At 38.8% G+C, this 25,514-nt stretch overlaps 2 protein-coding genes across 17 annotated transcripts in view; one reads left to right on the plus strand and one right to left on the minus strand.

The window, feature by feature from the left end:
• Nucleotides 1-527: 527 nt before the first annotated feature.
• On the minus strand, nucleotides 528-19,001 carry HMGCR (3-hydroxy-3-methylglutaryl-CoA reductase). 4 transcript variants are annotated; one of them, XM_064641682.1, is made up of 20 exons: nucleotides 18,900-19,001; nucleotides 15,726-15,921; nucleotides 15,224-15,335; nucleotides 14,596-14,683; nucleotides 14,416-14,500; nucleotides 12,806-12,911; nucleotides 11,357-11,463; nucleotides 10,847-10,963; nucleotides 10,193-10,344; nucleotides 9,099-9,343; nucleotides 8,786-8,955; nucleotides 8,132-8,326; nucleotides 6,937-7,095; nucleotides 6,646-6,803; nucleotides 5,434-5,539; nucleotides 4,322-4,492; nucleotides 3,344-3,484; nucleotides 3,063-3,221; nucleotides 2,640-2,794; nucleotides 528-2,491 (listed from the first exon to the last, which is right to left on the minus strand). In XM_064641682.1, the coding sequence occupies exons 2-20, from the start codon at nucleotides 15,888-15,890 to the stop codon at nucleotides 2,437-2,439; spliced, it is 2,646 nt and encodes an 881-aa protein (XP_064497752.1). In that variant the 5' UTR covers nucleotides 15,891-15,921; nucleotides 18,900-19,001; the 3' UTR covers nucleotides 528-2,436. The 4 variants fall into 4 exon arrangements, with proteins under 4 accessions (XP_064497752.1, XP_064497755.1, XP_064497754.1 ...); XM_064641685.1 differs by having other exon boundaries at nucleotides 18,924-18,949; XM_064641684.1 differs by lacking the exon at nucleotides 18,900-19,001 and adding an exon at nucleotides 18,572-18,745.
• Nucleotides 19,002-21,618: 2,617 nt separating this feature from the next.
• Nucleotides 21,619-25,514, plus strand: part of ANKRD31 (ankyrin repeat domain 31) — a 62,078-nt gene continuing 58,182 nt past the window's right edge. For 2 of the 13 annotated variants that reach the window (XM_064641681.1, XM_064641668.1), the window contains exons 1-3: nucleotides 21,715-21,945; nucleotides 22,666-22,721; nucleotides 24,374-24,453. In XM_064641681.1, coding sequence (XP_064497751.1) covers nucleotides 21,764-21,945; nucleotides 22,666-22,721; nucleotides 24,374-24,453 — 318 coding nt within the window. In that variant the 5' untranslated portion in view covers nucleotides 21,715-21,763. Of the gene's footprint in view, nucleotides 21,946-22,665; nucleotides 22,722-24,370; nucleotides 24,454-25,514 lie in introns of those variants that run through there. The other 11 variants (XM_064641669.1, XM_064641674.1, XM_064641671.1 and 8 more) reach the window with 8 other exon arrangements.

Consider the following 25,514-nt stretch of genomic DNA (forward strand, 5'->3'; position numbering starts at 1 on the left):
TTTGATTCCAGACAGGTGGTTTGGTTTTGCCAAGGACACAAAACAAACAGTGTAAGATGGTTTCTTGTACTGAAATTGCACACAGATTTGCAGTGATGTTGAAACACTCTACTATGGTGTATGCAGGGGAATGAGACTCATTCAGTTCCCTAAACTTAATGACGTTTGAAATTGTCGTTTTGTACCAGATGCCTCTGGTACAAAACCCATATGGCTGCAGAGACTGAAAAAGCACATCTGATTAGAGACTGCTGGATATGACTGAGATCAAGGATGGGAGCTGCACTGCATGTGAGGAAAAGAGGGAGGAAGTACGCTCCAGCAGGAGGCATCTCTAATGCTGCAGTGAGTTAGCTCTGCCCTTGGACAAACTGCCTCATTCAGCTTTGAGGAGAATACATGAGAACATGTCACAGCCCTGCTGTGTTTAGCACTGTACACCAATCATATCTTCCTTAACCTTCTTAATTTAGTTTGTATGTCACTAAGTTGTGAAGTAAGCTTAAAATATCACAAGTAAGCAGATGTCTTTTCCATGGTTTTACTGACACTGAAAAAGTAGTTCTGTACCAAAATGTACACAATTTAGTAATAATACAAAAAGTTAATTCTGCAAGACAGAATGTCAGTTAAATCCACCAAAATGAACACTGAACCACCATTTATTGCCAGAACAGTGTTACTTTAAATAAGATCACTGAATGAACAAAGAAACAAAATATTTCCAGCTTTCCTTAAATAAAAATAGTAGCTATTAGCAACAAAATGCAAGAAGATAAACATTCATGGTATTTAATATTTACATGCCATCATAACATATCTAGCATGTAGTATGGCTTCATGCCTGCATATCAGCTATATGAGCTCATTACAATGGATATTAATGTGTTGATTTGACAAAGCAACCCATGATTTACATCAAATTTGCACATTAGAAGAGCACCTCTGCTAGTCACCCCTTTAGGAATGATGCTGCAGGAAACCCAGTCCAGTCCACTGATTCACTCCACAAAAACTTAAAAAAAAAATCCCAAACAAACAAACAAAAAATTAAAAAAAAAAAAATCAAGCATATCAATAATTTTTCTTCTGTGATTAACTAGGCAGGGCAATGCATTTAGGAATATTCCCAAAGATTAATCAAACCAGAATAAACCCGGGTTTTCTTTATTACAGTAAGAACACCTGAGACTGCTTCACTGGTCCAAGTACAGTATTTTATTAAAAAAACTGCTTGTTACATTAACATGTCATTTCATTGAATTTCCTTAATTAGTAATTTTCATTGAAAAAAGGGTAAGGTTTCTTCTTAAAATAAATACTCCCCCCTTAAAAAGAAAGTTTAAAAGGGAATTGAAACATAATAATAAAAAAAAAACCTACTTTTTTTTTTTAAGAACAGTGTGATTTTCTGGCTTCATTTTACTTCAGCTTAAACAGTGGATACACACCTATTCCTGGGGAATAAGTGACACTGTATAAAAAAAATCCCCAACGTAAGGTACACAATGTGTTTGTATATTCCTAAAGAGACTTCTTCTAAACTAAGTGTAAACATCTGGTTTTGATGCGTTTGAATGCACTCCTGTCAAAGTTTGAGAAACAGCATTTACTTAAGTACCTGTCTTGTCTGACAGGTAACTGTTTTTGAGTTACCAGTTTCATTTTTCTACCTGAACAAAGCAACAAAACAGTTGAAGACACTGTTTTTTCCTACTTCAGTACAAATTATACTTAACGGTTCAGAACTTTACAGATCACAAGTTTTACATAAAGGAATAACCTAAATTGTAGAGTTAAAATATTGAACACTGCTTAGCTGAAGCAGCAGCAAATTAAGTACTATATATATAGACAGATTTCTATAAAACTAGTATCATTCAATTAAACTGATAGCCTAAGACCTGTTTTACACGTGAACAAAACTAAAACTAGGAGTTCATAGAAAGTGATGAGGCTTGCCATCACTTAAAAAAACATGCTTGTCTAACCAGAAAATAAAGTGGCAAGGGCCTGTGCATTAAAGCCAAGTTTACACCAACTTTTTTTGTTTTGTTGTTTTAAACACCCAAAGTACATAACATCACTTTTCAGCTTAGTAAGTACCAGGACCTTAGTAAGCAAAATAATCTCAACCTGTAAAAACCTAAGAGTGACCCTTTAAAAAATGATGTGTAAGAGAAAGAATTCCAAAGCCATGTTCAAGACATCTGACAGAATTTCAGTCATGAAGTCATCACTAGCCACTGAAGAAGGTCAAAGGTGTAAACAGTCTCACGTAAGTCTGTTGATCTCTTAGTTCTTTTAATCTTACACAGACATTATTGAGTTGAAGACAATCTTCATTCTAAACTTCACAGATTTTGGTTATTATTTCCCCTGTGCTCCTTGTCAGTTATTAGAAAAATTCTTCATTTCAAAGCCATTTTAAAGTATTCAAGCTGCCTTCTTAGTGCAGGTTCCTTTAAGATCCTGTAGATTTATTTTTGACCTAATAAAACAGTAAGATAACTAATTAGATAGTTAAAATGTTACACTGCTCTTATGTGTTGCAGCTATTCATGTAATCATCACTGAATCTCATGTATTTATGAGAAGGGAAAAACAGCACAAAATTCAAGAATTTTTCCATTTTTTACCTGTTGTGGATCATGTGGCTTTTGACTAGATGCCCAGCTGCCAGAGCTGCCATTAGTGATAATTCCCCTGCCATCACTGTAGCACAAACAATTTTAGCAAGCTGACGGGCATTTTCACCAGGGTTATCTTGGCTGGCACCTTGAACCCCTAACATCTGCAAAGAAATGCAGGCAATATTATGCTGTCAATTTATGCTAAATTTAGTATGAACTTCCAAATTACTAGCTTTAAGTCCCTCTGATGTTATAAATGTCTAACCTTAGAACTGGCTATATGAAAACAATTCATTAGACAATACTGAAATTTTCATGGAAAATACAGCAAGTTTCAAGGGGCCCCATTCCCGCAACATTACTTGGACATCACATGAAAGTGAGCTTTAATTGAAGAAGCTATGTTGATTTGAGCTTTCTGAATTTTACCTGCAAACAGGCCTGCTGCGGGAGCAAGTTGGTGCCTCCGCCAACAGTCCCTATTTCTATGGAAGGCATCGTGCAGCTGATGTACAGGTCTTCGTTGGTGGAACCAGTGCGCTCCATCAGAGTGATGCAGTTAGAGCTGCCCACATTCTGTGCAGCATCCTTTGGATCAGGAAGGAGAAACAAAACAAATCAGAGATGCTCGAGTAAGTGTTTGATTGAGAATTACTGAACTAATCTGAGTTCAGTAAAAAAAAATCTGAGTTGGTGTAAAACAAACCTACCTGACCACAAGCAATGTAGATGGCTGTCACAATGTTTGCTGCATGTGCATTGTAGCCACCTATGCTTCCAGCCATCGCAGACCCCACCAGATTTTTGTTTATATTGACTTCAACTAGAGCTTCTGTAGTTGTTTTCAATACCTAGACAAAGAGATAGATACATTTTGACTACCCCATTCCTTAAGCAGGAGTAGAAATACTCTATTTATGGTTAATAAGCCCTCACCCCTTGTTTGCTTCTATATGGAATGTGACTCAATCATTATCCTAACTTTTATTTTTGTTCCAAAGGAGACTTTTAAATGCAGGATGTTCCAGTAACAATGGAAAAGTCAGTGCTAAGGGTTTGGACTTGCATAGGCCTTTGAGAAAAGCTCATAGCTATCTACTCTATTTCAAATTCTCATTTATATTCAGAATAAAATGAACAAAATGAACTTGGCAGAAATATCCCATTAATTCACCATGACACAATAGCAACATTCCTGTCAAGTTGCTCCAGACTCTCAACTCTTCCCAATTTTGCTTTGTGTAAGACTATGGAGCCAAACTCAAGAGTTTCAACAGAAAACACTGTGATACATGGGCAAATAAACATCATGCACGGTAATATAAAATTAAGTGGCACATATACTGATTGTATTCTGAAACCTTCAAGTAAGAGATTTACACTGAATTTAATATAAAAATGACCAAAGAGAGTCAAAAGAGAGAGTGTTGTGAGCAAAATTTAAGATATTCCTCCATAACAGGAATAAGAAGTGGTAACACAGATCTGCACTAAGTCTGCAACACTGAGAAAAAAAAAAAAATAACACTTACGTACTGGAGTTCAATGTCAGTAAATGTAATGATGTACAGGTCTGGGGGTCGAGGAAAAACTTCCCAAATTTACCTAAAACTATCCAGGCCCATTACAAAAGTTTTGCAGTTTTGCAAAATGTATGTATTTTTATAAACAAGAGAGCAGACACTTACTTCTCTAACAACCTTGGCTGGAATGACTGCTTCACAGACAACAGACTTCCCTCTTCCTTCTATCCAGTTTATAGCAGCCGGTTTTTTGTCTGTACAATAGTTACCACTAATAGCTATAACCTGAAGGTCAGGAAATTCTTCATTCAGCCTTGCCAGTGCTTTTTCAGTACCCTGTTAGGAGCAAAACAGGTAGTAGGCTAGGTTTATCATTATGGTTGCAAAATAAGCTACCCAGGGACAGTGGAACAGTAAGATTAGATTAAGTCTAATCAGATAATCAATTACAGTGGAAAAAAAGCATATAATTTCACAAAGAAACATGAAACGGGAGAGAAAAAATCCAAACTATTTTGACTTTTTTCTAACCACTTTGGGAATTATATGAGGAATAACTGGTTCTTCCCAATATATATGGACTCCCTGGATATATTCTAGGTGCATGGGCATATGGTACCATACTGAAGATACAACAACTGGGTTAGAGTGAAACACTACAGGCATTAAATTAATTAACTGTGGATAGTGGAAAGAGCTTCCCTACGGGTAATCAGTAGGAAATCTGTTACATTAGGACTTGTTTTCGACCAGATCCACTTATGTAATGACTATGATTGCCTATTCCATATAAAATGTAAGTCTAAGACTATTAATTTCAAATAGCTCAAGGCATCCCAACAATCCATGGACCACGTTTTTCCATGTTTGCATAAAAAAACCCCCAACCAAACAAAACTAGAGAACATCCCTCTGCCACTATTCACCACACTCCTAATCCTGTACTTAGAAGGAAGTGATAAACACAGTAACAGATGAATTACTGCTAGATAAAATTTTTGGCTCAAAGCAACAGAGCAACCAGCTTAACTTCCCTATATCAAAAATACTTCCTTTACATAATTGAAAAAAAAATTAGAATACAAAGTTACTTTTTTCTTTCATCATTTTCATCCTATTCTTGTTTACACTTGACAAACACTGGCATTATTTCATAGCACTGCAAACAGCATTATGTCTTGTCTGTCTTTCAGAAGTCAGTCACAGATTAATAGGCTATCTTTACTTTTAAAAGAAATACACATTTATCAAAAATACTTAAGAGAATTGGTCCTTACTTTTGAAATCATATTCATTCCCATTGCATCCCCTGTTCCAGACTGAAAACGGATATAAAGGTTACGACCAGCCAAACTGATGAGAAGTTTTTGCAGGCGGGCAAACCTGCAAGAAAAAGATAAGTTTTAAGTGGCAAAATGACAGTAAATCATTGCAATACAGAATCACTGAATTATTGATGTTGGAAAAGACCTTTAAGGTCAACAAGTCCAGCCTCTGACAGAGCACTACCTTGTTAACTCAACCCACAGGACCAAGTGCCACATCCAGTTGTTTCTTTAACACCTCCAGTGATGGTGTTTTCTCAGGTAAATACTATAAAAACATTCACTGTAAACGTGTTCACCGCCTTTTTATGTTTTCTACCACTGGACTTCATGAAATGAAGTAATCTGAGGTGTTAACCAATCCAATTCATTTGTACTCCTTAAAACATCTGTCTACCAGTTATAAACTAACAACGAGGCCTTCAGAAATTCTGCTGTCAGTTTTACTGCAAGGCAAAAGGCATACTTATCTTCAACAGAGTAAGCCCTGAAAGTCACACAAAACCCAGGAAATACTGCATTTAAAAAGCAGCATGAGTTCATTCTGGCCGAAATACAGTGTCAGGCCTGTCATATACTTGCCTGACACTTTCAAGAAACAAAACAGGTGAGGAAATCTCTCTCTGAATCTTCCTAAAGCAAGCAGGTAATCATAAGCCTTAGAAAAAACTCCAGGGCTTAAAATAGACTTATTCTTAGTATTGGTTTACATTTTTTAGCATTTCATTTCTAGCATTAGTTTATCTTCTATTCTCTAGAACCTCATATATTAGTTATCAATATTAGTAGTATCATCTGAAAGGTTAAATACCAAACTTTGAGGGTTTTTTTGCAAAGTAACTACTAAATATCAAAACGAGCTTATGCAAAGTTTTTTTAAATGATTAGACAAATTAATATTCTACTAAGTGTTACACAGTGTGAATGTATTTTTTGCTAAAATATAGGTGTTCACCATTATCATTGAATGATGTTTATTGATTGCAACTTCGGTATGTAGGCAGAGTGACTTTTGTTCTCTTAGATACATACTACACAGGATAGTAAAAATGAAGATGTAATTTCCTGTATTGCAGAACTCAAAAAAAAAACCAATTAGGAGTTTTCTATCATTCACAGAAGTCTTATGTTGGGCAATGAAGCTGGAATAGCCATTGTACTAACCTACTTGTGCTGTCAAAAGCTTCCTTCATTATTTTAAAGCCTTCAGGGCTCTCAAGCCAAACCTTCACCTCTGCAGCCTCGCAGGCAGTGGGCAGCCTTACAACAGGTCCTCGAGTCATCCCATCTGCAAGAATGCGGCTACTTGCTCCTCCACCAAGCTAAAAACCAAAGCAGAAGGGAAACACAGTAAGATTACTGAAATTTTGGGGTTTACGAAGTCAAAAACATGCGTTATATAACCCCAAGTACATTTTATAACATAGGAAGTTTTTCTAGTCAAACAATACTTACACATATTGCTCTACATCCTCTGTTTGTGCTTGCTACAAGACATCCTTCTGTTGTTGCCATTGGCACCTGAAACTCTTTGTTATCCAAAAACAGTGGTCCTGCTACACCTACAGGAATAGGCATATATCCAATCACGTTTTCACAGCAAGCTCCCATAACCTTAAAAAACCATACAAAACAATCATTAAGGTTACACTGCAGTGGTACAGTACAGCATGTACTATGCCTGACATATGTACCTGACTACAACAACGTATCTTAGTAAAAAAACCACAAACCTACCCATAAAGCAACTAATTCCCACCTCAAGAAGTTAACAGCTACAGCTGTCAACAGCTAATACTATTCAAGTGTAGGCAGATGTACTGAATTTTATAGAGTCTTAAATGTTATTAAAAAACCCCTTGTATTGTTAAATTAATTTTAAGTAATCTTCAGTTTTAACTTGAGCTCAAAGTAGTATTATTCAGCTGAACTATAGCTCAGTATTAGTAGAATTCTGCATTTCTGAGATAAAGCAGCTGCATACTTTGATAGGAAATATTTTTTGGATAACCTGCAAAGTTCGCCCACCTCCCTAGGTGGTGTTTAGAAACATCAAGAGCAATAAAAGGAAGTTTATGTTTGCCTTTTATTTTTCCTTCTACATCAGTTTTGACCAAGCTCATTGTTAATTCACGTGCATCACTGTGTATTTATTTCACAGGATCATAGACTACGGTTTGAATTGGAAGGGACCACAAAGACCATCCAGCTCTAACCCCTCCTGGGACACCTTCCACTAGACCAGGTTACTCAGAGCCCCACCCAACCTGGTCTTGAACACCTCCAGGGATGGGGAGTCCACAACCTCTCTGGGCAACCTAGTCCAGTGTCCAGCACCCTCACAATAAAGAATTTCTTTCTAACACCCTATACCCTCCTTCAGCTTAAGGTCCCTTGTCCTGTCACTACATGCCCTTGTGAAAAGTCCCTCTCCAGCTCTCTCATAGGCAGGCCCCCTTCATACTGGAAGGCGTTATAAGGTCATCCTAAAGCCTTCTCTTTTCCAGGATCAACACCCCATCTCTCTCAGCCTGTCCTCTCAGAAGAGGTGTTCCAGCTCGCTGATCAACTTAGTGGTTTTCCTCTGGACTTGTTCATGTGTTTGGAAAATTGTTTTACAATGAGTTTTGCTTGTCTACCTTTTACTTACCAAAGAATAATTATAATTCCTATAAGGAAGATATTGCAAAGATGAAGGTTCAGGGAGTTTCTTGGATAACATCTGTCTGCGAATGGACACACCTCGCTCCTGAGTTTCCATCAGGGTTTCCAGTTTGTATGCAGGAATATGCTTAGCATTAACTAAGCTGATAACCTCAGCATCGGTTAGAAATTTTGCTCCTTCCTGGAAATATAAAAGAAGGAGAGAGAAAATATAGATTCTCTTGGTGAAAATCCTTTTTAATGTTTCCAAACAAAAAAGGGTAACAATTTTCCTTTGATATTATCTGAATACAACTACAGGAGTCAACTGCCAACATTAGGTTTTACAGTAGGCCAGGATGTGATCAAAAACTTTTATGATCAGACACCCACCTACATATGTACATGAGGAAGCTTCAATGAATGACAACCACTCCTCCCTCCCATCTCAACTGACTTAAGGTGAAATAACGCACTAAAGGGTTTTGTTTTAGTTGTGGCTCCCATGCACTCCCAAGTTATTAATGTAATGTAATTTTCTGGAGAATGACACTACAACCAGTGGGAACATGTAAAAGCTGCAAAATGAACTCTTAAGAATTCTTAAATCAGCCATTGCAGTAGAGGTTAAATAAAAGAGAAAAAAATTATTTTGCCATACCTGTGCATTTCCAAGTATACGAACACATTCCTCAATAGAACGTGGCTCTTTAGGTAACTCAATTTCTTCCTCTTTTTCATTAACAAGTGAAGAAGTTTCCACAGGGCTGCAACTGCCAACTACAAATGTAGCCTTGGTTGATGACTCTAATACAGGTTTTATGACTTCAGCTGCACAAAGACAATTAAAAGGAACTCTGGTTTACAAAATACTTAAGTTTTGGTACTAAATACAACATGTTACAACAGATTTCACTATTTATTCCTAATATTTATGAATAGGTTCAGACTTCAAAATGATAAGAATTACCTACCATTTCCATCTTTGGGAATGAAAGCTTCTTCCACTGTGTTAGATTTCTGATTGTTTTTCTGAAGTACAGATTGCTTCCTGCAACAATTCTCAGGGACCTTTTTCTGGACCATCACAGGAGATGTCATGGGATTCTTCAGTGAAAGGGTAGATTCAGTCTCTGCTTGCTCAAAGAAAATGTATTTGACGGCAAGGAGAAGGGCTAATCCAAGAGTGATTACTTGCTCAATATCCATACTGGCCATTCTAAAAGGGACAGATCAGAAAGTAAATACACAGTATATACAATTCATTTTTTATAACAGCATTCTGACATACAAAGAGTAATTATTTCACCATAATTTACAGCTACAGAAATCCCAGTCAAAAGATATTTTCTACCAGGACATCTAAGTACACTAGGTTAGGGTAGAGAAATAATTCTTCATGGTATTAACAACACAAAAATTTTCAGATGTCATTAAAGAGTAACCTAAATCTGGCTAAAAAGCAGTCTCAATAAGAAAATGACTGTAAAAGATGCAGTAACAGCTACATCAAATTGATGTAACACCTATCCCCTAATGACAGTTTCATTTATCATCCTCTACCGATAATGACTACTATGATGCAAGATGAACTGCTAAGAGGGGAAAAAAATCCCACCTAAAACAGAGAGTTCTGAGTTTTCAGAAGTAACATGAAATCACACGTGCCACTAACTTGAGCTGAGCTGAGGGAAAAGCCACAGTGGCATGGCTTTTGCACTTTTTGCACTTAAGTGTGAATGGTCAGAAGCTCTGCATAAATAATTACCCCAGTGCAGTTAAAAAATTTATTTTCTAGTGTACTCTGAAAAGTATCAGGGCTAGTGGAAAAGAGAACACTTTGATGCATACAGGACAGCTGGCTCAATCATATTCTTGACTACTTCAAAGAGATTGGACAAAGGGCATATTATTGAAGCATTTCCTCTGAAATGTCATCTCTAGTTCCAGGAAGTCCTACAGTGGTCAGACCTGTGACTCTTTTAAGTGTTGTGCTCTAGGACAATGAGCTTGGCAGTATTAGAGGATACACCCCAGCCAAGGAAACACACTCTGTGAAGTCACCCACCGAGAAAGGTAGAACTGCCACAGGGAAACATTAGGTTCAATTCTCTTTGGTGCATTCTCATCCAATCCCACCGAATTTTCCACAGTACTGTTTTGAGCAGCTGGTTCTGCTATCCAACGACTGTGGGCATGAACAAGAACCAAACCCAGCGACTGTATCAAAAACAAAAACCAAATATTAATTTTTCAACTGTAACTTGGTATCTAGCCTACTAAGAGTAAATATTGTCCTTTCTTTGTTTGGGTTTTTTTGTGCTTTTTTTCCCCCCATGCCTCAAAAGTTTAAAGCTAACAGCTGATTTTCTGCACCTCTCATTAATACCCTTTTTGGCCTATGGTAACACTGTTGTACAGTAGCTTTGGATGTGTCCCACCCACATTCTTCCCCTTGCTCAAGAAATAAGCAGAGGAAGGTGAGGATACTGGAAGGATAAGAGGGAGGGAACTGTACACATAAAAAGCCCCAAGTGTTTGGCACAGAAATGGCACAGACAGGAAGATGATAGGGTTACATACAGGAGAAGTTATTAAAATCTACCACTGTAAATTGAACTAATGCGATGCAGAATACGAGTCTATGGGAAACAAAAGCTTGATTCATTCCATCAGAACACCTCACTGATTGCATAACTACAGGTGCAAAAGAGCCACACACCATAATCATTTTGACCCTCTGTGTTACAGGATTTGGTTTATTCTCTTCTTCTTCCAGAACACGAGCAAAATGGCTGAGCTGCCATATAGGGCGCCCTTCACGACTCTCTCTTGAAAGCTGCAAAATATAACATAATTTAAAATTGGGTCATATATAGTACATATTAGAAGAACCAACAAATAAGCTTCAGCACTGCACTTTTATTTGATCATTGAGAAATTACCAACAAAAGAGTCAGACTACAGTCTACTGTCTAAACAAAGTTAAGACTTTCAATAGTGAAAAATGCTGAACAGACAATAATTTACAATGTAATTTGTTTACTCTGCTTTAGATCAGAACTCCTACTATTGAGTGTGACTCATTTACAGTGACGTTTACAAGTTACTGTCACTAGTTCACCAGTGAAGGAAGACAAACATGTCATGTAACTCTGTGATGAAATATATAGCCTATAAGTAGCACAGGGGCTGAATACTAAGCTTGATGTTGTCTTGAAGTTGGTCTTACCTCCAATACCAAGGACACACAAGCTGGAAAGAAGGTCATGAAGACAAAGTAGTTGGCAAGAACAGACATACAGCCAAAGCAGCACATAATTTCAAGTTGCCGCACACCTAAATAAAAAGACATTTTTTACATTTGAATATGCAATGGGCTATATTGAAGAAGTGCTGCAGAACTAAGCAAGAAATCACTAAACTGACATTGCATATTACAGAAGGCATTGTCTAGATTAATGAAAAACAAGCACATTAAGCCCTAGTTATTGTGCACTGGCTTATTCTAAGCACAATGTATGTTTATGTATTGACAGAAAACTTTATTTTAATATGTCGTTCTAAATGTATACAATAAATTTCACCAAGATTTTAAAGCTTCACACTAAAAGCTTGAAACTCCTTACTTACCTAAGCAAAGAACAAGTAGCCAACATTATGTATTTAAATCTTTTTTGAAAGATGGCCAATTAAGTGTTCAGGCAATATGAAACAGTATATACACTGCCTACTCTTCAATAAGTCTGGTATCCAGAAAAAGACAGCCATGCTGCACATGCATTACCAAACTGCCTTAGTAAAGATGAAAGAGCTAACAGTATAAAATGAACTATACGCAACATCAAAATGGGTTTTTTCCCTAAGATGTAAACAAGAGAAAAACTTATTAACACACAATACTGTGAAAGATCCAAAAGTTGCAGAGCAAGTGCTTTGGAAGATATCTTTAAAGTATGTGAAACAGGTGGGAAAAAAACCAAACCAAGCCACATTAAAAACAACGTATAAAAATAAACATGCAAGCAAAACCCCACTTTAGTCTTAACTATGGAACCTCAATTTATTTTACAAAGAATTTAGTTATTTTCATGTGAAAGTCCTTTGCTTACTACACTTAACTATTCTCTTTTTAACAGAAAACCAACTGCTACTGCACACAGAACTGATGAAGATCATAGTGTGCATGTGCTGCCCAGTATGCCAACCATATCCTGGGCTGCATCAAAAGCAGCACAGCCAGGAGGCTGAGGGAAGGGATTCTGTCCCTCTACTCCAGTCTCCTAAGACCCCATCTGGAGTGCTGCGTCCAGCTCTGTGCCCCACCATGACAAGGACATGGACCTGCTGGGACAGCCCAGAGAAGAGACACTAAGATGTTAACAGGAGTGATGGGAACAATAGGAAGATATTAACTTTATGAAAGCAGCTGCACTGAAGTCCATTCCTACTGCACCATGGTCAAGGAAAGCCATTATCTGTGTTTCAAACTTTGGTTTAACATGTACATATTATTCATACTAGCAAGAAACTAGTAAAATAGGCTAATTAGGAAGGTAAATAAAGAGATTAGGTCACTCTCATGGGTAACATCTATGATGTAAAACTCTCAATATCGCAACGTCTCTCAAACAGTCTTTTTTAACTGAAAATATTTGAACTTTTAGACTATATGGCTCACCTGACATGGTACCAACACCAATTACAAGACACTCCACAAGTGCATCCAGTGTAAATGTAGGGCCTAAAATTGCCATCCCCCGTGAAATATTTTCTCTTACTTCATCCTAGAAAGAAAAATTTCTGTCCATTAACATGAAAACAAAAAGCAAATTAAGTTTATGACATAAAGTGATTAGTAAACTGAGTAGTATCATGGTGATAAAGCCTTGTAAAACATATATTGAAAATTAACTCCTATGAGAAAGCATATAGAAAATGTATTCTATTTCTTCTAAGTTAACATACTTTAACAGTTTTTAGTCACAGAAGATTATTTAATTTTGATTAATTTGTCTACCTTTGTCCATCAGTGTTATAGAAGCTTAGAATACTGATGAGGCAGAGACTACACTAAATTCAGAATAAGACTTCTACATTTTAAGACATAAAGAAGCCACTTGTGTCAAGGCATTTCAAAATTTCTTGGAACCGCATATCTGTACCCTAACTACTATTACTTTATTATTTTACTATTTAACTCTCTAGACTCAGCTGATAGAAAAGAGCACACAAAAACCACTAAAACTTTGCCTGGGGGGAAAGGGACTTCCTTCAGCAGGCAGGCATGGCAAACTCTACAGTTTGCTGCTGTTTTTCTGGTGGTGTTGTTTTTGGGGTGAAAAGGGGAGAAAACTGTAGGAAAAACATATTTGTGAAATATTTTCTTGAAAATCAGTAAAAAATTCTGTACTTGCAATTATCATCAAATAATATAGACCACGCTATAACAATATTACATATATAGAAAATGTGCAGCATAATATACACTACATTAAAATATAATAGACAATATTTTGTCACAATTAGTATGCTCAAAGACCACATACAGTATTTTGTAAGTATAAATTAATTGCAAGAAATATACTTTTACTTCAGAACTTAAGAGTATTAGCAAAAAAACATTACTAGGTATGACAAGCAAAGTGTCCTGTCAATCCCTCCTATTGTGCTGCGTTAAATGCACTAGAGCATGACTATTCCTGTCTGCACATATGCTCCATCTGCTAAATATTTGGTCTAGAAATATGCTTTTTTCCAGTAGAAGCACTGTAAAATTACATGTCTCTTTATCTACTGTTCCTGAGCCCTAAAAATTAACTTTTTTATATCAGTAACTGTTTTAGGGAAAACTTTGGCCTAGGAATATTGGCCTCCTTAGAAGAGCTGTAAGCACTGCTGGTTTTAAGTTCTGATTTTATAAAGTCACACTCATAATTAACTTAGTGCACATGACTGTGCACACTAATTTAAACAGTGTTACTACTCACTTGAACACTGATCTGGCTGGAAGACAAGAGAACACAGAATCTGGATAAAATCTGATCCTTTTGAAATTTATATATCACCAAGACAGTATTCGCCTGTATGTCTCTCCACCTGGATTATTCATATATAATTATAAAATGGTTTGGCTTGGAAGGGACCCTCGAGATCATCTAGTTCTAACCCCCAGCCATGGGATAATGTTCAGTTTAGAAAATTAAACTTAAAATCTCCATCGCAAAACAAAAAAAGCCCCAACAAAGTAAAACACCAACCAACAAAGCCCTCAAGAAGAACCCCCCTGACCTGTGAGTTGGAACTGAGAGCAAATTTGGCTAATGCACTTGCTCTTGACAAATCAATCAGGAGCAGGAAGAATGGTAAAGCTTCACTGAAAAAAAAAAAGAAGCATATGTTAAACTTCAAGGTTTATTGTACAGGAAAAAAAAGCAAGCAAGAAATCAAGAATAACAATTCATTACTTACTTTAAACCTGTCAATTCTTTATCCAAGAAGTGAATTACCACTGTACTAAAAACAAAACTTGAGAAGATTGTAAAGAGGCCAGCGATACCTTTAAAAAACAAGAGAACAGGAAATTTTTGGTGTACATAGAGAGAGAGAGAGAGAGATAAGGAGGAGGAAAAAAAAAGGGAAAAAAGAAAAACCACACCTTTAGATCAATAATAACAAATGCATGAGAATTCTTGTGTATTAACAGCAGTCAAAATACAAACTGAAGCACATGTTGTTTTCATAGATATTTAAAACTCAAATTTGTACTGCATTCAAAGACTCAGAGATAAAAGCCATAAATCTTCTAAATTTATTTCAAGCAAAATTAAAACTGGCTTAAACAGCTCTATAACTTTAAGTGATTCACACAACAGTTATTTTAAGAATTAAATTTCCAGTGTTTATATAATCTTACAACCTTTCATTAAAAAAAGCACTTTGATAAATGTAAAACATGTCTTCTGCTATGTAACAAACAATTAAAATAATTCTTTCTTGAACATAAGGATTAAAGTGTTAATATTTTTACCGATTTATGTAAAAAAACCCCACCAACAATTAAAATGCATACAGCAAATATAGAAGTCAGACACAGTACCTAAAATGTATTTTGATCCAAGCTGCCTTAGGTTCTGAAACTGGAAATAGATATAAAGGATTGCTATACAGCGTGTGATTGTCAGGATGATGATGTCACTGCTCAGAACATCCTGTTTGAAACACAAAGAAATTTAGTTAGCTTTTACAGTAAGAAGTAACTTCTTAAGTTTCAGTAATAAAAGATTCCACTGTGAAGCTGCACTAAAAATGAAGTTTTAGAATAACATAAGTATCACTGATAGTCTTCTCTTAAAAAACTAAAATATGAAAATCCTTGTTCACTAGACACTGTGCAGATGAATGTTAGGTTTAACAAAACCCATCTGTACTGCATCACTCTTTGCATACCACTTTAATATCCACAATTAAAAAATAAGGCAATAAAGAAGCTTCTGCCTAGATACTTTACTCCTAACACATCACACCCTCATCTTATTCTACAGAAAACCCTGGATCTACTGATTAACACCAAGTACAATAAAATTAATTCAAATACTTACTTCTTCAAGTTTGGGGCACTCATAATTCCAGCCACAGATCTTATCATTCCCAGTGAACATCTTCATAGACATCATACAGATGGTAAGAGTCACTGTTCCCACAATGACTTCCCATGGATGAGAGGCTACAAAAAGGCCATGCATTCGAAATAGTCTGGACAACATTTTCAAGACTGTTCTTCTATACTTAGCAATCCTGTAACAAAGGAATATTTCGTATGTTAGCAAGTCTGACATTCAGTGAAAAGACAGAAATCTACACATTCCTGCAAGTCATCTTCCAGGAAAAAAAAAGCAGAACTACGTAAGTAACAGACAAGTGAGGAAAGTAATCTTCACCTTTCAACCTTCCATGTAAAACACATCTATTTCTAAGATTCCAAAATATAATACAATCTGCTCCTGCCTTCTCAACCTGTTTTTAATACAAATCTGCCCTGTTTCTTCAAGGTCTTGCTGGTAAGTCCTCACTACTCTCACATCTCTCAGTATCGCACAATTCCGATACACCTTTCACTTCCTGTTTTTACCATCTATATAAGCACTCACCAAATTCTGTTGCTTCTTTGTACTCATTCTTCCTATCAAAAGTATTGCTGAACCATAAAAATTACCAATTAACCATTACTGGTAATGCTCAACAACAAGAATTGCAATGTTATCTCTCTGGCTGCATTTTCTCTACTTTCTGTTCAATATTATTCTGTGACACAAATTAATTACATTCAAAAAAGTGTTCCTTCTTCATCTCAAGCATGCAAGTCCTCACATACAGTATTCTGTGACAGTTATCTTCTACCCATAACTAATTCCCAGGTTAGTGGTACATTTCATCATCCCTTTGCTTCCATAACAAACATTTGCCAAAAATTCTCACAGCTGTGTTTCACAGAACTAAAAACATGGACATTCTTCGCATCCTTCAGACCCCATCAAAGTCTATTTGCTGTGTGTTGTACCTTTACATAAGTTTATCGAGGAAACAAAATGTGGTAACATTCTCTCTTAAATGCATTAATAACTGGAGTTTCCTTTTCTCATTACACAAAAACAACACCTTACAAAACTGCATTATAAAGTTAAAAAAATGCTTAATAGTAGTCTGGTTAACAGAGACAATCTATAATTCAGTATTTACATGTACCAACTTAGCACTGCAAAGATTTCCATAGAAGACTGAGAGCTGAATACACTGCCACTTCAAAGTGGATTAAAAAAAATCCCCTTGCATTGCTTCAAAAGTAACAATCCATCCATTGGGCTTCTGGTATTATTTATTTTGCTCAGACATCAAAAATGAAGCTGCCATTCAATGAAGAAAATAACAAGGCAAAACTATCTGAGTAAGTGTTCCTGAAGATACCAGAATCATCTTGGTTTCCTACCAGCGCTGATCTCAATCACATGAGCACCAACAGCACTGATCTATTTCTCTTTATCCTTCCACAGGGAAGGTGTGGACAGACATTTGTGCTTCATGGAACCAAGCGCGGAAAACGATTGAGAGGACTGCCTTCTTTATGAACAAATTATTTCATTTCCTGACAGAAAGCTTTTTAAGAATAAAATTAAAAACCAAAAGCAAACATCTCCTTTATAAAGTAGTTAACCCTTCTTTTCCCTCTATAGTATAATCTACATTCTAGTTTGTAAATTTATGTTGCCACTAAGCTGTACCAAAGTGGTATCATTTTTCCTCGGCAGAATGGAAGGTATTTTTTAATTAGAAAAACATTACCAGAGAAATACCTCAGTGCTGAATATTTCAAAACAACACAAAAAATAGGAAAGGCAAAACAACATTCTTTGAAAATACAAATACTTTTGAATGTCACTCTGTTTCAGGAAAATCAGAACTAGTAGTTACCACATGACTTTTACAGAGTTGTACTAGTAGTACGGCTAATACAACTAATTCTGAGAGTTGGAATGATTATCTGGCCATGAAAAAAATAAATAAACTAGTAGGGCTAGAAAGATTTCAAAATCTTTTCTCAGAAATTATTTGTCACATTTCTACACAAAAACAGTAAAAGGGCTTCACATAAATCAATTAGAGGAAAAAAGTGCATAAATTAATTTATGAAAATAATTATCCATAATATCTTAGTTTTTTTATTAACTGCTGCTATGAAATAGAGGATGCCTCATGGCTGATCTTGGGGTTAACTGAATGATACTAACTCCTAACCTAAAAAGAGTCTTTAAAGCTTTCATGTTAGTTTAACCTGCCTGAAGCACATGGTGGTTTTTGCTATGCAGTTGACTTTTCTTGAAAATATTCATGATTACACACACTGATTCTGCATTACAGTGGCGTAAAAAAAAAGTCAATGCATAACATGAGCTCATATTTCTGTTTGAAATATTTATACAGTTACACTGACTCATAGCTTGAAATTAGCAAGACATAACGTTAAATATAAACCCAAAAGTTAACACTGAAGTAATTCTGCTAAGTTTCAAAATGGTGGTACAAAAAGGGTGCTTTATAAATCCCGCTTGCCTTTGTTTTCGACCTGGGAAATCAAAACAGAACACAAAATACAAACAAAACCCAGCTGCAACTCCTCCAAACCAGTGTAAAAAGCAAACTAGATCAGTCGTATGTAATGCTTCAGAGCAATTACCTATCGCGTAACTGTACGACTAGTCTGTTAAATACCCAAGGTTCGTCACCCAGCTCTAAGCTCAGAGTAGTCCTCTGCAACACCATCAATGAGATCAGCACAAATTTCCCATCTGTTGCGGGCTGACTCAGCAACAGCTACAGGAATCCAGCGGCAAAAGCAGCCGAACGAGAATTTGTGCGGAGCTCACCTGAACCGCAGACACAGGGCACTGACCCTGCAGCGCTGCCCGGGACCGCGTTCACAGCGGGGGAAGGCAGCCCCTCAGAGGCCCAGAGCTGCAGCTACCGGGCGAGAGTTGGGGGGGCTCAGCTCCGCAGCCCGCGGGCGCCAAGGCGGCCCCGGGACCCCCACACAGCGCCCAGGGCGGCGCCGAGGCGGGGCGGCCGCCGCTCCCGACGGGCGGGGATGGCGACGGTGCCCTCCCTGCCCCGAACCGCCGCCACCCGGCCGCTCTCGGCCCGCAACCCCAGCCCGCCCGCCCGCCGGCACGGCGCGCCCGTGTGCCGACCCCGCGCTCGCGGCCCCGCCGGTCCCCGCTCACCGCCGCGCCGCGGTCCCCGCTCACCGCCGCGCCCCAGCCGCAGTGGCAGCTCACCGCCTCCCACCCGCCGTCCCCTCCCGGCCCTGCCGCCCCGCCCCGCCGCGCAAGGACACGCCGGCTCCGCCATCGCCCGATCGCGCGGCCAATCGCGAGCGCGCGTCCCGCCCCGCCCGCCTCGCGTCACCCGCCGCGTCGCCGCGGCAACGGCCCGGCCAGCGGCGCGCGGCCCCACGCGCCATCAGGAGCGGCGAACACGCCATCGCGCCATGGGCCGCCCACCAATGGGCCGCCGCGCTCCCCACTCCGCGTCCTCTAATTGGGCGGCCGTAGCGGCTCATTTGCATGGCCAGTGGAGCGGTGCCGGCGCTGTCGGGCCCGTACCGTGCCTCGCCGTGCTCTGGGACCGCGGTGCTGCCCGAACACCCCCGCGCCGCTGGTGCCGCCCGGGGCACCGCGCTGGGCCGAGGCACTAAGAGTGCGCGCAGAAATGCCCAGCTCCTGCTTGTGGGAAGCCGCAGTGCCCCTGACGTTCGGGGATAAAGAAAAAAAAAAAGGCAATATATTTGTATTTGTGTCTTTCGGCCAGAGGGGAAGTGCATTTTTTTGGTTCATGAAGTATTGGGAGGCTCTCAAAGACCTACCTGGATGCATGCTTATATAACCTGCTCTACGTGACCCTGCCTTGGCAGGGGGGTTGGACTAGATCGTCTCCAGAGGTCCCTTACAGCCCTAACAATTCTGTGATTCTTTTTGGGCACCGAGTCGGGTGGGACACTATGGTCGCTGCAAGACAGCACTCCAGGCTGGCGCTGCCGTTAGGTGTTTCTGGGCCTGAGCTTGCCGGCTAACACGTTCAAATACAAACCAAAAGGTTTTGAAGCAGATGATCCACACTCTGGCTTTCCCGAAGCTGCTTCTTACATGTGGCACCTCATTTGGAAATATATCTACTAGCTCCACATGGTGCTGTGCTGTGAAGCATGAACGTGATCCTCAAAAAACGAAGCTTTTTGAAAAGGTTTCCTAAGAACTCCACCCAGATTAGTTATCAGTGACGAAATCATTCATGCCAGCTCAGTCTTTTAACATGTAGATGGCCTTTTTGTTCTCATCTTCAGTGGAATTCTTAAATATCTTAATAATACTACTATGTATCCATCTTTCCTGACAGCTTCTTTCTTAACATGTTTTCTTCAGTATCTCACCTTTGTTAGCTGAAAATTGTAAAGTATTATCAGTGAGATTTCTGGACTCACTTGATAACATGCACAGCAATTGCTATAATTGCATACGGATATGACTAAGCCAAAGCATAATAACAATTTGTATAAAGATTCAAAAACTAAGTGCAAATTATATATAATTTAAGATGACCTTTAGTATCTTAGCTCTGTTTTCCACATTTTCCATGAACACTATTTGGAGAGTACTAAAAATGATAATTTTATCATCAAGTTCACTGGGAGCAGGAGTCACTGCAGTGATTTGGGGTTTGCAGTCTGTGACACCACACGTGCTGACATTAAGTTCTCACATCTGTAGCTCTTTGTGGTGGCCTGCCTGCAGCCCAGCCTTGTGCTGACAGAGGTATGGGAGCAGACTGCCCTACTGCCAAGCAGATGGCAGGTAAAGCAGAGCCAGAACAGCTCTGCCTCAGGAAAATGTTGTGATTCACAGACGATCACTGAAGAGTGCTACTGCAAATACTGTCAAAGTATTGTCAACTAATAATTTGGTTATCTCAAACATGTTCCCACTCATGAGCATATGAACATTGTGCTCAGGACAGCAGGTGAAGTTAGCTACTTAACGATGGCCAGGGAAGTGTTGCCAGTGTAGAGACTCCAAACACAGATACAGGGCCTAGTTTAGAAAGGAGACATTGTTTATTCTGTGCAGGGTGCAAGGTGGAGTTTTCTCAAAATTTTACACTATATATACATTTTAGAAACCATAGAAGTCACAGTTCATTGGCTACAAGTTACCTCGTTTGCTTATTTATTAGTAGTCTATCATATTTTGGTTAAATGATTCTCTTGCTTCTCGTAGTCTATCATATTTTGGTTAAATGATTCTCTTGCTTCTCATGCTCAGACTTTCTCTTCTTTCAAGTTGGTGGGTTTCTTGAGTCATTGGTCCATGAGTGAGTGGTTGCAATCTTTGACAGTGGACTCAGACTCAAGAGGCCATGAACTGGCACAGATCCCTTCCCTTACAAAGGGCACGGAGACCTGTGGTGCCAGCAAGGTGACCAGAAACACAAGAGGTGACAAGAGACACAGCAGGAGTCGACAAGTCAACAGGAACGTTTAGTCAGGAACTGTAGCAATAGGACAAGGAGTAATGGGCATAAATTGAAAGAGGAGAAATTTAGGTTAGATATTAGGAAGAATTAGACAGTGGAACAGGTTGCCCAGGGAGGTTGTGGATGCCCCAGCACTGGCAATGTTCAAGGCAAGGCTAGATAAGGCCTTGAGCAACCTGGGCTAATCGTCCTTGCCACTGGAGGTTGGGACTGGATGATCTTTAAGGTCTATTCCAACCCCTTATCATTCTATGATTGTAAGACCCCAGCCTATAGAATAAAAGCCCAGGTGGTCCTTCATTCTGGGTCCCTCCTTTGAGGCTATGGGGCCTCTCACTGATAAGGCCAGACCCTGTTTCACAACCCCCCTCCTCGTTCTCTGTAACTCTCTGGGCAAATAAGCGTTTCTGACTCTTGAGATATCAGCATCAGGAGTGCACAAACGCCTAGAAGTGAGCCTTTTTAACCGCACAGAGCACGGTGTATGTTACTGCTCTGCGGCTCTAGGGAACGACGTGCGCCCGTGGCCACCCGAGGGGCAGCGAGGCGCCTCCACAAGATGGCGGCCGTCTCGGAGTGCAACCGGTGGCCGCCTGAGGAGGTGCCGGGGCAGCGCCGGGGCCAGCCCACGGTGGAGCGGCGGGTGTGCGGCGGGGACACCGACACGGACAGCGACGAGACCGTCGTGGAGGGCTCTGTGACGGAGAGTGATGTGGAGGAAGAGGAGTTCTGTAGGAGGAGGTAGTAACGCAGATGGCTCTGAGCGGCACCTGCCTGTGCGAGGGCGGCGGCAGGTGTGGCGCGCCCGCGGGAACAGCAAGGGGCCCGCGGCTGAGGGGCCGCTCCGGGGATGAGGGTTTTGCCCTCTTTGTTTCTTTTTTTTTTTTTTTTTTCCTTCCCCTCCCCCCGCTTTCTGTATTCAGAGCCGTTTTGTATGCCCTTAGACTCAGTGGTTCTTAGCTCCGCTGATGGCCTCGGAGCTTGTGCCTCTGGACCCTCCTGAGTAACATTTCAGTCCGCAGAAGTGAAATGCCCCGGAAACCAACTCGGAGGAAATAAACACTATTAAATGCAGTTGGTGCTGATACTGTTTCCCTGCAACCTTGACTTGATACCATTTTCATTCCATTTGCTCTCATTTAAGACATGGCAAAGGATTGAAAACACCTGCGGCTGCACCTCTTTGTGCTGGCTTTGTGGCCTGGCATTTCTTGGAAATACATAAAGCAGTGATGTGCTTCAATACCTATGATTTTCTATGCAGAAAATCAGGTATATCCCTACAGTTTGGGGGTCCTTTGCTGTTGGTGTTAGCACTTGCCCAGTTGTGTCCCAGTGTCAGAGGCTGGGATGGGCACCTCTCTTAAACTGAGGGTTTAAGAGAACTTAAACTCTGACCTGCCCTTTGAGTTCATAGGACTGTAATGCTTAATGACCTTTTATTTTATTTATTTTTCAAAGGTTGGCTTTTCTTAATGTGGACATAGCTTTAACCACTGAGATGAGTATTACTAAAGGTAGGACGGATTCTTTTTTTCAGTTTGTTAATTTCTTTAAACTGTTGCTTTAGATATTGCCTGAGTCTACGTTATTTATGCTTCAGTGCTGCATGAAGTTCATTCTTAGGAATGTATGTGCTCTTTTATTACATCTATAATTTTAGCTCATATTTTAGAAGATTCTTCAGCACTTTTTTAATATTTGAAAATTAGGTTTGCTCTTGACTTCTCTATTCTTTCTGTGTACTATAACTGAGGATCCCTGTCTTGGGAAGTGTATGAACTATATATAGGGGTATCCTTTTTATTTACATGTATGTGTTTGTGTGTATGTGTTTGAACAGAATAAAATAAATGGAATCTATACACATAATAGTTATACGTAACTATAGTTGCTTATAGTATTTTTAAAAACCCTTTAATATTGTTAATATATCCATTCTCTGTAGCATATGAAGTTTGGGTAGGTATATTTAAGTGCATTATTTTAAGTGTATCATTAAATTACTTTCAGCATAAATGATTGCATGCTCATTTAAAGTCTTAAAATCTTCCATAATAATACCCATAACGTATGCTGCATGAGCAAGCATGTCTTAGTTACATAATAGTTTCACTGGTACCTCCTTTGCATTTTTATATAATATACTTGACTTGCATACTGTAGGTTTTATTTCAGCAATATTTTGGACTGACTATTCTTTAAGTGACACATGGTGTTCTTCTAGATTTTTTTATTGTTTGTCTTTTTGCCAATTTGAAGATCTGAGTGGACTGTCATTTTTTATCAGCATACTCTGAGTTAATATAAATCTTACCTAAAGCTCATTGGAATCTGAAGAAACTTTTCCAATGGCTATGTTTTCCTGATGCTGAACCTTTATAGTTGTTTAATAGTTTTGACTGAGGAAAGAAACATCGTCCCATTTTGAACTTACCTGTGATTATCCACTGGAATTAAGACCTGGCAATGTTTGTTTGACTCATTCTTCACTTTGTGGAGTAGGCATTTGTCTGAGGGTTGAGCGAGGGGGTTTTGTCCTTGCAACTGTAATAGATTTCTACCTGCCGCATGTTGTATTCAGTTGGAATTAGAATTTAATTATTCATGGGTTTGTACATACTTGTGTATTAGCAATTTGGAGATGAGATACATAATGCAAATATTAATTTGATTAGTATTTTACTGATGTCGGTATCAACATCTTAGTTTTCAAACTTAAGGGTTCAACCTTAAGGGCTTCTATCCTTTTTTTTCCAGAGAGAAGGTCTTCCTTTGTATATTCATTAAAGAAATTACTCCATATAAGAGTACAAGTATATTTTTAGTCAAATGGATCAGGCAGCTTATCAAAATTGCGGTTGTTAGTTTAAAAAATAAGAGGAAAGAGTTAATCTCCAATACAAACTCAAGGAGGGTCCCAGAACACTAAGTGAAATAAATCTTTCCCCCTGGCTGGTTTTATTAATTTCTGTTCCATTCATTGTAATTTCAAAATCTAGTGAGATAGATTATTTGGTCACTTAAATCCCTTACATATCAGAAGCTTTGATGCATGTAGCTCAATTACTGATTTATGTGATAATGTATGCAATTACAGAAAGTTATGTAGAAATTAAGGTAATAAAAACTTTAATTACTGGAGATTTTTTGTTTGGTTTTTTTCAAGGAACTCCTTCTCCAGAAATATGTTTTATACAGAAATTTGGTGGCCAGACATACTGTCAAAAGGAAGACAAGATAAATCCAGTAAGTACACCAATGATAGTGTCTCCTGTAAACATATCTAAGGATTAATTATTAATAAACCCACTGGGCCTCCCTTTGATTACATGCAAAAGAGTCTGGTAGCTTACAGCTGAAGTGAATTTCAGCACGTTGTCTCCAGGAATGTATCCAAGTCTCTTCCCTGGTATTTCATGAAGTATTTCATATGTGAAATTTCCTTTCTAATTTGAGGAACAAGCCTAGGACAAAAATGAAGAAGTCGTGGAGCACAATCTTTTTAGTATTGTTCCCTTTAGGAGCTGAAAGATAACCATGTGGATTGACTGTGCCAGAATACACCCTTAGTTACTCACTGTGAGATTAGCTGTGATCCAATGATTGGACAATTGTTTCTTTCAAAAACAAAGAGATAATAATCTGAAATGCAGCGTACAATATCTACTTGCATAATGATGGGGTAATAGTTTTACTCTATGGATAATTCTACATTCCCTAATCTAATAATTAGCCTACATTTTAACATATTTACCATGGTTGCTAGCTGGGCCATAAACCTCTGTTCAGTTGAGCAATCAGTTTGCACCTGCATATGATACGGTCATGAAATAATTAGAGACAAACAAGTTCTCTGCTTTTAACTGTGAGTGTTACACCGTCTTTAGCACTGTGGATTCACCATTCCAAAGCCCACAGTCTGTATAACCTTATTCCAGTGAAAGAGAGGTGTAAGAGCTAAGCTGTTTCCTAGATGACAAAAGCTACGTTGAAAAAAGACATTTCTACTGGAGTGAATGTTTTTACAGCTCATTATAAAATTGCAAATAAATTTGTCTTAGCTGACAGTGTGGGAAACAGTGAACAAAAATCCAAAAGATGCTGTTATTTCAAAGACTTTTCTCTATAACTTTATTTTGCTCCTTGCATGTCCCGGGGTTGTCTTGACTGAAGTTTATCATGGTTTTCTAAGGATGGAAGGAATGAGGGAAGTGCACATTTGCTCTCTTCCTTTCCACTCTGGGAGCTGATCTGACTAGCCTCTTCCTAACCTAAGTCTTTGGCTTCATAGTTACCAGCAGATTAGC

Source organism: Pseudopipra pipra, chromosome Z (assembly GCF_036250125.1).
Source record: "Pseudopipra pipra isolate bDixPip1 chromosome Z, bDixPip1.hap1, whole genome shotgun sequence".
NCBI classification, from domain to species: domain Eukaryota; kingdom Metazoa; phylum Chordata; class Aves; order Passeriformes; family Pipridae; genus Pseudopipra; species Pseudopipra pipra.

Excerpts from the sequence above, each read along its gene's own strand:
- HMGCR (XM_064641682.1), bottom strand. The coding sequence starts at position 15,890 with ATGTTGTCCAGACTATTTCGAATGCATGGCCTTTTTGTAGCCTCTCAT. Across the intron at positions 12,912-14,415 it reads CTCTCAGTTCCAACTCACAG|GATGAAGTAAGAGAAAATAT; the intron begins GTCAGGGGGGTT and ends TTTTCTTTCTAG. Across the intron at positions 11,464-12,805 it reads TGGTGTTGGTACCATGTCAG|GTGTGCGGCAACTTGAAATT; the intron begins GTGAGCCATATA and ends CTTTTTATTTAG.